General features: G+C 35.3%; 4 protein-coding genes across 4 annotated transcripts; 2 read left to right on the top strand and 2 right to left on the bottom strand.

Moving 5' to 3' along the window:
* Positions 1-1,098: 1,098 nt before the first annotated feature.
* LOC106317612 (putative glucan endo-1,3-beta-glucosidase GVI) lies at positions 1,099-2,145 on the top strand. The gene has a single exon (XM_013755394.1). The coding sequence runs from the start codon at positions 1,099-1,101 to the stop codon at positions 2,143-2,145; it is 1,047 nt and encodes a 348-aa protein (XP_013610848.1).
* A 518-nt stretch (positions 2,146-2,663) lies between these two features.
* On the bottom strand, positions 2,664-3,911 carry LOC106316076 (RING-box protein 1a-like). The gene is made up of 5 exons (XM_013753942.1): positions 3,661-3,911; positions 3,493-3,543; positions 3,341-3,400; positions 3,003-3,074; positions 2,664-2,916 (listed from the first exon to the last, which is right to left on the bottom strand). Exons 1-5 carry the CDS (start codon positions 3,794-3,796, stop codon positions 2,879-2,881), a joined length of 357 nt encoding a protein of 118 aa, XP_013609396.1. The 5' UTR covers positions 3,797-3,911; the 3' UTR covers positions 2,664-2,878.
* A 5,677-nt stretch (positions 3,912-9,588) lies between these two features.
* On the top strand, positions 9,589-12,188 carry LOC106318457 (protein trichome birefringence-like 5). Its single transcript, XM_013756448.1, has 5 exons — positions 9,589-10,208; positions 10,596-10,788; positions 10,901-11,094; positions 11,383-11,541; positions 11,726-12,188. Exons 1-5 carry the CDS (start codon positions 9,589-9,591, stop codon positions 12,048-12,050), a joined length of 1,491 nt encoding a protein of 496 aa, XP_013611902.1. The 3' UTR covers positions 12,051-12,188.
* On the bottom strand, positions 12,189-13,966 carry LOC106318456 (ribosomal RNA processing protein 1 homolog). The gene has a single exon (XM_013756447.1). It carries the CDS (start codon positions 13,871-13,873, stop codon positions 12,299-12,301), a length of 1,575 nt encoding a protein of 524 aa, XP_013611901.1. The 5' UTR covers positions 13,874-13,966; the 3' UTR covers positions 12,189-12,298.
* Positions 13,967-15,048: the final 1,082 nt, after the last annotated feature.

Genomic DNA, 15,048 nt, shown 5'->3' with positions numbered 1-15,048 from the left:
AAAATATAGCGAGGGACATTTCCCTCGGAATTTTCCGAGGGACAACTCCCTCGGAAAATTCCGAGGAACGGATCCCTCGGAATATACCGAGGGAACAGTTCCTCGGAATAAACCGAGGAAAAAGTCCGTCGGTATACTCCTATCGATCGATGTATATATGTCCAAACACGCATCGATCGATGAACTTCCGAGGAATTATCCCGACGAAGTTCTACCTCGGTATATTCCGAGGACTTTTCCGACAAACAAGGGATCCTCGGAATTTCCTCGGAAATTTATTTCCTCAGAATTCCGTCGGAAAATTCCGAGGGATTTCAGAGGAAAAAAGAAATTCCGAGGAATTATTTCCGACGACGTGTTTCGTCGGAATTTCGTCGGAATAACAATATTCCGACGAAATTCCGACGATTTTTTCCCTCAGAATCCTTGATGTTTTCTTGTAGTGACCATCCAGTGGCGGGATTGGCCACGACACTCGGTGTGTACATACCGAAGGTGCAAAATAGACCGTCACAACTACCATGGCAGTACATGTCGCACGTAATAGGTAATTTGATCGTCCAAGCTATTGATGTCCCCAGCACAAATATTCGATCGTCCACAGGTTCTTCTTCAAGGGAGAGAGTCGAGAGACTCAAGATAAGGACATCGGGACCACGTGACTGAATACTGATCAAGTGTCGGTCCTCGAAACGTTGGGAATCGATTGTGAGTTTCCACTTCTTGGATACAGACCTGAATCTCAGTAGAGGCATCACGGGCACATGCTCGAGGATGAGCTCTACTAGATCGTCGGGTAGCAATTCCGAACTAGAGGAGGAGCCATGTCTTCTCAACAACATTATATCTAGTGGGACAACTCATGTGAATATGTGTCAGTTTTATAAATATATATATAAGCACGCAACTTAATTCAAAAAAGGAAAGTTTCCACCTATATAGTTTGCGACTTTACATTTTGTGATATCAACAATATAGAAAGTTACTCTCAAGTATCTGTATATATTATTATTACTATATAACTCTAAAAACATATTGTTCAGAAGAAAAAAAAAACCTAAACGAAGAAACAAGCTTGTCGTCTACGGTTCTTTTAATATGGACTGTCCTTGTCCTAAAAACCTTTTCCTGTTCTTGCTTTCATGGATAGCAACTCTATTCAGTATTAAACACCACGGTCCCGTAAACATGGTAACAACAACGAACGTCGGCTTAAACTACGGCCTCCTCGGAGACAACCTCCCGTCACCGTCCGATGTCATCAAACTTTACAAGTCCATAGGCATTACTAAAATCCGAATCTTCGACCCAAACACAGAGGTTCTCAACGCCTTACGTGGTCACCACGAAATCGAACTCACCGTAGGCGTCAAGGACCAAGACTTGGCTGCTCTTGCGGCCAGCGAAGAAGCTGTAAAGGGATGGTTCGCATCTAACGTCGAGCCTTACTTAGCTGACGTGAACATCACGTTTATTACCGTAGGTAACGAAGTCATCCCCGGACCGATCGGTCCTCAAGTGCTTCCCGTTATGCAGTCTCTCACCAACCTCGTCAAGTCAAAGAGTCTTACCATCTCTGTCACCACTGTTGTGGCTATGTCGAGTCTCGGACAGTCTTATCCACCTTCTGCTGGAATGTTTACTCCCCAGTCACGTGAACAACTCGTACCCGTGCTGAAGTTCTTGTCTCACGCAAGAACACCGATCCTCGTCAACATCTACCCTTACTTCGCTTACGCGTCTAACCCCGTAAACATAAGCATAGACTACGCCACCTTCAACGCCAAAAACGTTGTGGTCGAGGACGGGGCAATGCAGTATACAAACATGTTTGATGCTATTTTCGACGCGTTCGTGTGGGCAATGGAGAAAGAGGGAGTGAAGGATGTGTCAATGGTGGTGTCGGAGACGGGATGGCCTTCAGCTGGTAACGGGAACTTGACAACGCCTGAGATAGCTGCTATGTACAATGGAAACTTTGTCAAACATGTGGGAAGCGGTAAAGGGACGCCTAAGAGGCCGAACTGTAGCGTTACTGGGTTTATATTTGCGACTTTTAACGAGAATCAGAAACCAGTTGGAACAGAAGAGCACTTTGGGTTGTATGAGCCTACTGATTTGAAGCCTATCTACAAGTTGTTTTGATTTTAAGATTTTTGATTCTTTTGACTATCACCAATTTATTAGTTATTCTTAGATTTAACGCTCTGATATTTTTAATAGTTGGACAAAATTCAAGGTTAGCTATACATGTATATATCATCAATTCATTTCAGTTTCATTTTGAATCTTCGATAATGTAAGTATTGAAGTCGAACTTTAGTTGTGTCTAGAGTTTGCTTCAAGATTAGTATATGTAAATCATCCATTTATAAGATTTCGGTTGCGAGTTTGATCTCGACCATCTTTGTGGTTGACAGAAGTTACTAAGCAAGAAGCTAATAACTAAGAAGAACTCGGAAGAAAAGCCAAACAGACTCTCGTGATGTTTTGCATATTTTTCAATGAACTCTGTTTTAGCGCTTTACAGACTCTCGCTTCAGTTCAGCTTCCGCTGCTTGTTCGGTTCAAGATTTACAGTAACATTCACTTTTTAATGGTTTTAGTAGTAACTTTGTGAAGCATGTGAGAATTGGTAAAAGAACGCTCAAGAGGCCAAACAGTAAGAAAACACATTTATGTATATAGATTTTTTTTTGTTTTGAAAATTAAAGACATTATCCAAAGCAAAACGATAAGGGTTTAATGAAAGTAAAAACACTGTTTTCACAACTAGCGAAGAAAGGGAAAAAAAAAAAGGAAGTTTGAGCAAGCTTAGTATCTTATATCGGTAGCAGAATGAACATGATACACAAATCTGCAGGTGCGGTTAGTTGATTTAGTGACCATACTTCTGGAACTCCCACTCACTGTTATCTGTTGAATACAAGAGCAATATTAACAAACAGACAAAGAAAAAACTGCAAACAAGTGAATAGGCTTCAAAACAGAGAAAGACATACCCAATGGACAAACTTGACGAGTCTTCAACCATCTGCTGATGCAGTGAAAGTGGAAAGCATGATTGCAAACCCCTGCAAGCACCGACATTGGTTAGTCTTTAGTTAACCATCTTGCGTATATCGACTTTGACTAGTCCAAATACACTACACAGCGATTAGGTAAAAAAGGTAACAAACGTTCATGATCTACTTTTCCAGCTAACAAGATCCATCATCCTCATTAACAAAACGCACCCTAAGATACTAAAACATTGATTCACACAGTCCAATAAAGTTTCAAACAAGAAGCAAAGATTGCAGCAATCAATCAAAGGCGTAGAGAAGAAACAAAAGCTTACCCCAAGCAACAGTGCATTCCTCACTAGTAGCGCTGGCCTGATTAGCCTGACACTCAATGCCTACAAACACACACAATAACACAGAGGTTAGCCTAACCATTCAATAATCTCCTGATTCATCATCGCTACGTATTGTGAATCGATTAACTTACAGAGATCCATGATGTGGTTTCTGCAGATGGCGCAATTGTCGACGACGATATCTATCAACCAAAAGAAAGATCAATCAATCAATCAATCAATATAAACCCTAGCTAACCAGAAACGTCCAAGGACATATTCAATCAGATATGTATAAAGGAGGATTTATTCGCGCTTACCCCAAGCCCAAAGAGCCACGGCGCTCCACTTCTTCACTTCGAATCTCTTCGCCTTCTTGCTCGACGAAGAAGCCACGACGCTGCTCGAGGATTCCCCCGCAGGGATCATGTTTACGTCGCTATCGAGTGTGGCCATCGATTGAACACGCGAGAACCCTAGGAAAAGTCGAAGCGAGGAGATCGGAGGAAGAAGAAGAAGAGTCTGAATATATAATGACAAATCTAATTTGACAGAAGACGGAAGAACAAGCGTCGGATATATAAGTAATTAAGAGAATTCCTTCCACAATTTAACTTTTAAGTAAATCTTTTTTTTTTCTCCTTAATTATCTTCCCAAATAAATAATGGAAACAAAAATCTGAACCCAATTAATTATGTAAATCCTAAAGATCAAGTTTATGTTAAAAAGGAAAACTATATTTTTACATACTTGGATGTGGACCCCGCGATTTCGCGGGGAAAAATTAATATTAAGTTTTCAATATTAATTTTCAATGATTACAAATTAAATGTTAATTTTTTTTTTATGATTTATAAAAATATATATAACTGATATTGTTAAAAAATAAAACAATAAATATGAAAATAAGATTATTTGGAATTTATAATAAATATAAATAAAAAATATTGAAAACAATAATGCCAAAATGATGCAACCCTTCAAAAGTATTAAATCTTCAATATTATTTTTTAAAGTATTATATATTAAATGTTTAAAACAAAAATGATAATACAAAAATGTTTTTTTAAAACTATAACTGATATAGTTAAAAATAAAAACATTGAAAATGAAAATAAGATTATTATAATTTTATTATAAATAAAAGATATTAAAAACACTTATCCCAAAGTGATGCAATCCTTCAGAATTATTAGGTTAACTAATCAAAATTAAAAATCCAATATTATTTAAAAAATGATTATATATTAAATGTTGAAAACAAAAAGGTTTATTTATTTGTTAACTTATTCAATTTTTTTATCATGAAATGGCTGAGTGAAAATGTACAATGGCTAATTTTCTTATAAGATAAAACTATTTAATGAATGAACATGTTTTCTTCTTAATTGATCAAATATTTATAAGGTTTTTATTATGAAATGGTTCGACGGTTAAGCTTCTGAAATATATTCAATAAAAAATCATATTAAATTTCAGAAAAAAACAATTATTTAAGGAATGAACAAGTTTTTTGTTTAATTGAAACTATGATCCCAATACTCAGGTTCCTAAATGAAATTATAGCCGATAGATTAGAGATTAGGAGCAAACTTGACCGTTAGATTGATTTTTTCTATAAACAATTGATGACATCTGCGGAAAATAAAAAAGAACTCTGAAATAAATCAAGAAGTAATTGAGGAACAATTTTATGAACGTTTTATGGGTTTCTGTTTTACATACGTTTGTGAAGCAATAAAGGAGAAATAAAGAAACCAATTTGTTATAGGTTTCTATTTAAAAAAACATTCAAATATAAGATTCTGAAAAGTACAAGTTTCTATTTTAAAATGTTCTGTATATAAGTTTTTCAAGATGTAGGTACTTTGCTACTCCAAAAAGTATGTGTGTCTTTAGAAGGAAACTTTACAATTAAAATAATATTTCTTAAATCATAACACTGAAAATCACACCTATTTTTTTAATTTAACAAATAAAAATAATTATGAAAGGGCATGTTTGTTATTCTTAAACAAAAATAAATGATTTATGAAAAGGTACATTTGTTAATCTAAATGGAATGTATTGTTTGGAAAAAAGAGAATATTCAGAGAAGAGTTGCCAATTTGTATTTGTTTGGATGATGTAAACATTCTTAGGAAAAGTGTATATCCCTTAGTTTATTAAAAAAAAAACTGAGTTGCCAATTTGTATTTGTTTGGGTGATGTAAACATTCTTAGGAAAAGTGTATATCCCTTAGTTTATTAGAAAAAAAAACTGACCGTTGGTGATACTATTATATTGACATGTATATTTTTTTAAAAAACTTCATTGTTATTTGAGGGAACACGTTGGTTCGAGATGACAAAAGAACTTGTTTGCGTTAATAAATGATGGTGTCATTTATTGTATAAATTAAATCAGTCCTGACCTTGTATTGTATAAATTAAATCAAGTCTGACCAATAGATATAATAGCTGTATAATGGGAAAACAAAACTAACTTCAGTTTTATGAAAATATACAGCTCTTATAATGAGAAGATAACTCTTAAAACTAATAAATGCATTTATTAAGATATTATAACTACTTTTAAAAAAGGTTCCAATAGTTGAATGTTAAAAAATGTAGAAATACACTTATTGAAATGTTTTAACTATTTTTTAAAAGTTTTTCAATAGTTGCATGTTGGGAAAACAAAATTAATCTCAATTTTTTTAATGAAAAGACATAACTCTTATAAAAAAGACACAACTCTTAAAACTAATAATTGTATAAATATACTTATTTAGATATTATAACTACATTTAAAAAAGTTTCTAATAGTCGCATGTTAGAAAAATATGCAACTTTTCATATATTTTTTTAATACACAACTCATTAATAAGAATCCTAATTAATGTCTAAGGATGCAACTTTTCATTTTAACATTGTGTATTTTCATTTTAAGAATTGTATTGTTTTTTTTTAGTTGTCGGAATGTAGAAATATGTATCTTTTCATCTTAATAATGCATTGTTTCATCATAAAATTTGCATTAATTTATTTTTATTTGTCAAAATGTCTAAAATGTAACTTTCACTCTAACATTGCATCTTTTCATCTTAAAAGTTGCATTTGTTTAAAATAAACGGTCAAAATGTATAAGTATGTAGTTTTTCATCTTAATAACTTTTTATCCTAAATTTGCATAATTTTCTAAAGAGTTATCTTTAGATTCATTTTATATATATTTTATATATATTTAGAAATATTAAAATTTATTACAAATATCATGTAATTTAATTTTGGTTAATTTAGTTATTTTATAATATTATATATTTATATTTATATAGCCACATATACATCTTAATCCAAAACGACACATATATGCATGTTGGATTAGTTTTTCAAATAAATATCAAATCACCTAAATATTTTAAGTATATATATCTACAACAAATGTGCATTAATTTTTTGAGATCTTAAAATGAAAGACGACAGTTCTTTTAATGTCACAAAGCATCCATTCAGATCATGAGTTAACAGGCATCTCTTCCGCAAACCAATGCAACGGTTCAATGGCCATCTTCATCAATTATGTACTCATCAATTATGTAAGTAACTGAGTTTTCAAATAATTTTAAACCAAAATAATTTAAGAACCATTAGATAATAAAAACAGATTTGCAATCTTATTTTATTTGAGACTTGCATATTAAAAAAATATATTAATTTTAGGACTTCTTATTTTATTGGATTCTAACGTTCTGGCGAAAACAAAAGCAAAGTCACTTGCGATAGTTATTATCCTACTTTATATTTTGGTTGGACACTTAAGTCATCTCGTTTGTCTAATATGTAATCCTAATCGCTAGTATTATTATAGTATCTTTAGATGACTTCTGTCAAACCCAAAATGTTTGTTTATGTTTTATGCTAATACAAATTTTGTCATGTGCAAACTCGTGAAACACTAACGATGGTTAGATAAAATTTACGGCTCTGCATATATTTCGATTTCGATGGAAGGAGAAGAAGAAATGCTATTTATGTGCGCATTTTCATAATTTAAATTATGTTTCCTATTTGTACATTTTGTGCAACCATTATACAATCTATAGTTAAGCATCAATAGTTAAGTTTACAAGAAGATACCAAATGAATACCAAATGACATACCTTAACAGAGACGAAAAAATAGAAAATGAGATAGAAGATGAATACTAAAAGATAGAAAATGAATACTAAAGGAATCAAGTATATTTTGTAAAAATATTTTTTTTTTGTAAACTATTTTGTAAAAATATTTCTGCTGTAAAAAGTTCAATATGTTGATTGTGAAAAGGTACATCGAGGGCTACTCTTGAAGATATGTGTTGTTTGAGATGGAAATTATTTGGAGAGAGTTACGATAATACATAAGGCATTCAAACCAAAATAATTTTAGGAGTCGGATTGTAGCTATTCAATTTTTTTAAAAAGTATTTTAAATTATGAAAATGTATGTTTGTCAAAGGATGTATTGTTTAGATAATGAAAAATTATGTCTTTTAAAGGTTGTGTTGTTTAAAAGATAAATGTTCAATGAAAAATTCTCAAATATAATTTTTAGATGGCATCATCAAAAGTGTTTTATGTCCATTAGATTATAAAATAAAGAGAATTCTGATCATTGGATCAGATTTTTTATTTATAAAAAAGATGATATCATAGGAGAACAAAATCAGATTTACTATTATATATAGATTTCTCTACATTTATTTTTATTATTACAGTATGTACTAGTAGTTGTCAAAATTTACGGTTAGATATTTTGATTTCTATTACATAAAATAAAAAGCGCACCAAAGACGATTGATTAAAGATCATACACCAGAAAATTTATCAACATAGCCCAAAAATTTATAGCGACCCAACTCACAAATTAAAATCAAACTAAAACTATTTGAAGAACCCGGTTTCCTCTGATGTATAAAGCTTAGTAGCCTAGAAGATTACAATAATGATATGGGCAGTCATAAAAACTAGAGCAGAATAAAGAGCCTATAATCATAAGATCATCAAAGCTTATAAAATATACGCATCTCCAATGTATACCTCTATATTTTCATCTAAAATAGAAATTTCTTTTACAGAGTCATATATTGGAGCAAATTAACCTCTATAATAGAGATTATCAATTTTAGAGTAAAATATAAAAATGAAAATAAAAGTGGGTTGGATATGGTCTTATCAACATCAGTTGAGCAACATTGCAGCGATAGGATACGAAGCTGAACAGGCTGAAGTATCAACAGTGCTTCTGCTAAAATAGCATATGCTGCCTATATGTAACAAAAATAGTAAAGTATCATCCAAGACGAGTGACTACTACACCTCGACAGTGCTTCGGATATTCGGTGTTATACTTACAAGTTTCGTTCGTGTTTTACTAATTATCGGATTAGATTCGGATTGGTTTCTTTCGGGTTTGGTTCAAATCGGATTGTAACCAATGTTTGAAATCGTTCAAAAATATTTTTTTTTGAACATAAAAAATTGACAAAAAAGTTCAAAATATAGAAATTAATAATTATTCACAAATCTAATTAAAATTAGTTAAACTATCTAAATTAACCAAAATGATATTCAAAATAACAAATAAAACAAACTACAAAATATTTTGAATACCCTTAAATATCTAAACCACTTTAAATATATATATATATATATAAAATATTAACATATTTAACTAATTTCGGATATATTTGGATCTTAGTTTGGATTTCCGTTCGGTTCGGATCATAACCAAACTCTAAAGTACTAAGCTCATAAGTCCCGTTTGAATATTTTTGTATAACAGTTCGGATTTGGTTTCAGTTTTTCTGGTTCGAACTGAGATAGGTACTCCGGGTCGGATAAAAAAGGCCCAGACCTAAGGTGAACCATCTACCTAATCCTCGATTTCTTCATCTTATTAGTAAGCTTAACATGGTATATGTATAACTCTTCGTATTTTCTAATTCTAAGCCAACAACTAGAATCAAACATATATCATGATGACCTTTATTGATATTCTTTTGACATATGAGGAAATGGAAGAAGAAAACAAAAATTTAGAAAATGAGAGATGAAAACAAAAATAGCAGAAATATATTTGTGCTTTTAACCATTTATAAGACATGATTAGGATAATTAAACCAGAGAGTAAACATAGAACTGTTATGGATCCCATTATTATATGATAAAAGTAGAAATAATTATTGATCTAATGAGTTCTGCGTAGCTTCAATGGTGGCAGCACAATGTCGACTTCTTCTTCTTCTTCGTTCCCTCGCACCATCGTCTCCTACACTCTATTAACGTCACTCTTCATAGTGTTCTTCCTATGCAGCGTCTTCCTATTCACCAGACGCGCTCTCGAACCTTCTCTCACTCCTTACCACGCCGACATCCCTCTCCCCGATCCACGCCCTCCGATCGAGCCACTCTCTTCCAAAGATCTCAACGGAAAACCTCACGATGCCGACGCTGACCTCACCCTCGATACTAATCCAAAGGAGGAAGAAGCCGATTCCCGCGGCGATGGTGACGTCGCGGTAAATACTAAGCTGAAAGCTGTGGACGATTCGCGCAGTGTTGATCTCACGGAGAAAACCGAATTGGAAGATGAAGGAGGCTCGCGCAAGGAAGAGTCAGTTGAGGATAACAATGCCGAATCTGCGGAGGAGAAGGCGGTGGTGGAGAAGTTGAGAGGCTGCGATTTGTACAAGGGATCGTGGGTTAAGGATGGTGATGAGTATCCACTCTATCAGCCTGGATCGTGTCCTTATGTTGACGACGCTTTTGATTGCCAGCGGAACGGGAGGCGCGATTCCGACTATCTCAATTGGAGATGGAAGCCTGACGGTTGCGACCTTCCACGGTATGATGCTTCTCCAGTTTTATCTCCTCCTCCATTGTCACGCCTGATTCAAGTTATTGTCAATCATTTGATCAGCATTTCACTTTCCAAGTCATATACCTTTGGGATTGATTGGCTGTGATCATGAGTCACATTGTCTTATTAGTTGATTGTGAAGTTAAGGTTAATATTATAAGTGTGGTGGATGCATAGATAAATGAATCAGTAAGTCAGTAACACATGTAATTCAAATTGTCGCTGTACATAAAAGTTTCTATATATGGTTTCATGAGCAACCATTGCTTGTATCTTGTATAGATGATAGGATTAGCAGAAATTGTCATTCTATGTTGTATCTTGTTGTGCATTGAATATTTATCGCCTTCTTAATGGAGTTTCCAAACGTAGGTTTAATGCTACAGATTTCTTAGAGAAGCTACGAGGTAAAAGTTTGATGTTGGTTGGAGACTCGATGAACCGTAACCAGTTTGAGTCTATGCTTTGCGTTCTCCGAGAGGGTTTATCTGATAAGAGTAGGATGTACGAGGTTCATGGCCACAATATTACCAAGGGAAGAGGCTACTTTGTATTCAAGTTCGAAGTAAGTACACTCTTCTATCCATAGGTGCCTTTTGTTTCTTGAGAAAAGTATCCATCTGTATCTTTATGTCTTAGTAAAGTCAAGGGTTAAGATGTTGGACAATGTGTGACAGGATTACAACTGCACGGTAGAGTTTGTGAGGTCACATTTTCTTGTGAGGGAAGGAGTCAGAGCTAATGCTCAAGGAAATACTAATCCTACCCTTTCGATTGATCGCATTGACAAGTCAAATGCTCGATGGAAACGAGCCAACATTCTTGTCTTCAACACTGGACATTGGTGGGTTCATGGAAAGACGGCCAGAGGGTATGCTTCTTTCCCTTTCTGCTTAATCACTCTTCTTCGCATATATTGAGTTTTGTTTCTTAATCAGATACCCAATTCCCCAAACCATTGTTTCCAAATGTTGGTTGAATTTGTCTGAACCTGTAGTATTAGTTAAACGTAGCAAGATCTTCTGAGTTGATCATCTTAAAGCTTGATGTTGCTGGTGCATCCCATTGTACTGCTGTAGTTTTGTTTCGTGACATATTTATCTAGAGAAGGAAGAGGTACTAGTAATGGTGAATGACTTGGTAAATAAAACTAGTGCAGGAAAAACTACTATAAAGAAGGTGACTTCATCTACCCGAAGTTTGATGCGACTGAAGCATACAGAAGAGCGTTGAAGACTTGGGCAAAATGGATCGATCAAAATGTGAATACCCAAAAGCAGCTCGTTTTTTACCGTGGATACTCCTCTGCACATTTTCGGTAAGCCACATTCTTTTATTTCAACTGAAAACGAGTTTCACCTGTTCATGTCACTTTTATCACTCGATTAGGGAGAGGCAATCTAGTTTACTGTTTGGTCTTCAGTTCGAGTTTTTAGTTTGTTTTTGCAAAAACTGAAACCAAACGAAACCATAAGTTTGTAATTTGGTTTGGTTTTGTATAGGGGAGGCGAGTGGGACTCGGGAGGGTCATGCAACGGAGAGAAGGAACCAGTAAAGAAAGGTTCAATCCTCGATTCCTATCCTTTGAAAATGAAGATAGTAGAGGAAGCCATCAAGGAGATGCAAGTTCCTGTGATTCTCCTGAACGTCACAAAGCTGACTAATTTCCGCAAAGATGGACATCCTTCAATATACGGTAAGATCAATTTGGATGGTAAAAAAGTGTCGTCAAGGAAACAGGATTGCAGCCATTGGTGTCTGCCTGGAGTTCCTGATGTTTGGAACCATCTCATCTACGTTTCTTTGCTCCTTCAAGCACATTCCTAATACATAGTTGAGTTTATATACCTATGCCAAACTAGATATGCATACAAATATCTTCACTGTTATGTTAGTGAAGGCAGTTTTTGTGTAAGCTGAAAATCTTCCTTTTTGATGGCAAAGATGTTTCTCTTAATACCCAAATCAGCAAACAAAATCTCGAAATTGTATTAAATAGTTGGAACTAAAACAAAATTGAAAGAAAAGAAAGCAACGCAATAAGTAACTCAACACTTCATTTTTCATGGAGACAATTACTTCTTGATCGTCTTCACTCCTTTACGTTTGTTGGGTTTCACTTTCTTCTTCGTCTTCCTACTCGGAGACTCCCTCACTGGACCAGCTGGGATTCCTTTCTTCAGAGCACTTCCTCTCGGTGTAGCAGACGGAGGCAACCTCAGGTCTTGTGGAGGTAGAGGGCAATGAGGCTTCCACACCAAATTGTTCTTCATTGCGAATCTTACTCTCTTTGAGCTCTTCTCACTGCTCGGGCCAGGTACGCTCGTCTCTGCTGCATCTCTGTTAACAGTAGCACCTTGCTCTACAACACCTTTGTTCTCTCTTTTCCTCTTCTTGTTCTTTTGGGCTACTGGAACAGGTTCTGCTTCTTCACAGACACTCGCAACCTCATCTCTCACTGGCCCCATCTCGGATGCAATCTTCTCAAACTCCTCTCTGAGATCCGATATCATAGTCTCGTCAACGGACTCATCTTTCTCACCATGATTGACAACGACATCAGCATCCTTCTTGTCGCTGTCCTTTTTAGACTTTGAACATTTCTTCAAACTACTCTTCTTCTTCTTCGAAGAAGACCCATTTGCAACAATCTTATTAGTCTCAGGCACTCCTGCTTCTGTCTCAACAGTCATAGGAACCAGCTCAGGCACTTCCTCGTCCCGAGAAGCTTCAGTGATAGAAACCTCAACACCAGAACTCAACATATCCTTCTCCAACTGCAAGAACTCTTTATGAAGAGCAAAAATCACTTTCCTATTCCCCTGATGGCAATCAGGAGAAGAACCCATCTCATAAAACCTCTTCCCAAACTCCATAGACAAAGCAATAGATCCCAAAACAACCACATCATCATCCTCAGCCACTCCCTCATCCCCACCCTTCTTAACATCCAACAGCCTCCTCCCCATCTTAAGCAACTCATCAAACAAATTACTCTTAATCTTCCCAACCAAAACCTTATCACTAACAATCCCCAAAACCATCACAAAAGGCCCAAACACAAGCTCCAAAACCTCCTTCCTCAACGGAAGAAACTCCCTAACCTCCTCAACGAAAACAGACGCCACATGATAGTTAACCCCGTTCCCCTGAAACTTATCCCCAGCGAGAAACGTCCCATCGAACAAAACACCCATCAACCTTCTCGTCAGCTCCAAATCCCACGAGCTCCCGTCCATGAGAGCCAACAGCGCGTGCAAGAACCTGCGGATCAAGAGGTAGAACTTGTCCAACCTCAGCCTATCGATGCGGGACCACTCGCGGCGCATGGTGAACAGGAAGACGGTGAAGTAGTGGACCGAAAGAGGGAGAGGGAGGGAGTGCAGAGCGGCGGCGAGGCGGTCGATGAGCTCGGACTGGTAGAGGGACTTGTCCGCGTGCCACATGCAGTAGAAGATGCCTTGCCACAGCTTCTTCATGTCCTCGTCGGGGACTGAGGCTTGCTCGGGGAGCCATGTGCGGAGGAGGGTTCGCAGGGAGCGGTCGCGGATGGTTTGCTTGCAGGAGGCGAGCTTCTTTATCAGGGATTTGCAGTTTTCTTCGACGGGAGGTGATTGTTGTGCCTCGGAGAGTTGCTTCCGTTTCACCATCGTTGTCGAGTTTGCGGAGGAGGAAGAAGAAGGAATGTGACGGCAGCTTCTTTGTAAAGGGAGGAGAAAGAGGACGTATGAAGAAGGGTTAGGGTTTTAAGTGAAGTTTTGTTCCTTTCATCTCCTTTTTACATTTTAGCCCCTCATCTTTTTATTAATTTTCGATTTAGTTTTGAATTTCCTTGGAAAGTAGCTCTTGTTCACACAATTTTTTGAAAATATACTAATAATTTTTCTTTGAAATTACATTTTTAACCATTTAGTCTCTCATACACTTAATTAAAATATCTCTAGATTTATACATTAATTAAAATTCACATGTTATAATTAAAATGAGATTTCTTCCTAGATTTGTGAATGTTATATAGATTTTCAAATTAATTAAAATTAATAACATTCTCTAATACATTAGATCTGAGATTAAATTAGGGCTGGACAAAAAATCCAAATCCGAAGAACCGAACTGAATCCGACCCGAAAAAGTAGTACCGAACCCGAACCAAAATTGATTAAATATCTGAACGGATTCAAAATTTTGGTATCTAAAGAATCGGAACCGAACCTGACCCGAACCGAAGTATTCCGGGTACCCGAATATATCCGAAATTGATTTCTATACCCCCTTATATAAAAATATTTTAGATATATTATCATTTAAAACATCCAAAATATATAAGATATTTTTAAATTATCCAAAATACTTGAAAATATATACAAATAGTCAAAAATAAATATTTAAAATAGCTAAAATATACTCAAAACACCAAAAATATTTGAAATATCTATTGATTATCTATCCAAATATTCAAACCAAATCAAATTATATGTTAAGTTTAAGTATTTTGACTTATGTTATTCAAATTTTTTATGTAATGTAATATTTTGTTTATAGATTTTGAGAAAATTAAAGTATATAATGAATTTTAAAATTAAAAAAACAATTTTAATGGGTTATCCGAACTCGAACCGAACCCGCAAAGATCCGAACTGAACCCGAACCAACACTTAGAAATATCCGAATGGAGCTGAAATCTTTGACCTCGAAAACTCGAAACCCGAATAGATCCGAACCAAATCCGAATGGGTACCCGAATGCCCACCCCTAGATTAAATTCTTATAAATTTGGTCAAAAAGTATAAAATTAATGAACACGAGGGTAACTTTTCACTAAAAT

The sequence above is a fragment of the Brassica oleracea genome, chromosome C9, assembly GCF_000695525.1.
Source record: "Brassica oleracea var. oleracea cultivar TO1000 chromosome C9, BOL, whole genome shotgun sequence".
NCBI lineage: Eukaryota > Viridiplantae > Streptophyta > Magnoliopsida > Brassicales > Brassicaceae > Brassica > Brassica oleracea.
Note: the sequence above shows the minus strand (reverse complement) of the source record. Positions and strands in the feature narration are given on the sequence as shown.

Coding starts and splice junctions, on each gene's coding strand:
- LOC106317612 (XM_013755394.1), top strand. CDS start 1,099: ATGGACTGTCCTTGTCCTAAAAACCTTTTCCTGTTCTTGCTTTCATGG.
- LOC106318456 (XM_013756447.1), bottom strand. CDS start 13,873: ATGGTGAAACGGAAGCAACTCTCCGAGGCACAACAATCACCTCCCGTC.
- LOC106316076 (XM_013753942.1), bottom strand. CDS start 3,796: ATGGCCACACTCGATAGCGACGTAAACATGATCCCTGCGGGGGAATCC. Junction 3,544..3,660: donor CGTGGCTCTTTGGGCTTGGG/GTAAGCGCGAAT, acceptor TTTGGTTGATAG/ATATCGTCGTCGACAATTGC. Junction 3,075..3,340: donor GGAATGCACTGTTGCTTGGG/GTAAGCTTTTGT, acceptor CGGTGCTTGCAG/GGGTTTGCAATCATGCTTTC.
- LOC106318457 (XM_013756448.1), top strand. CDS start 9,589: ATGTCGACTTCTTCTTCTTCTTCGTTCCCTCGCACCATCGTCTCCTAC. Junction 10,209..10,595: donor GACGGTTGCGACCTTCCACG/GTATGATGCTTC, acceptor TTCCAAACGTAG/GTTTAATGCTACAGATTTCT. Junction 11,095..11,382: donor CATGGAAAGACGGCCAGAGG/GTATGCTTCTTT, acceptor AAACTAGTGCAG/GAAAAACTACTATAAAGAAG.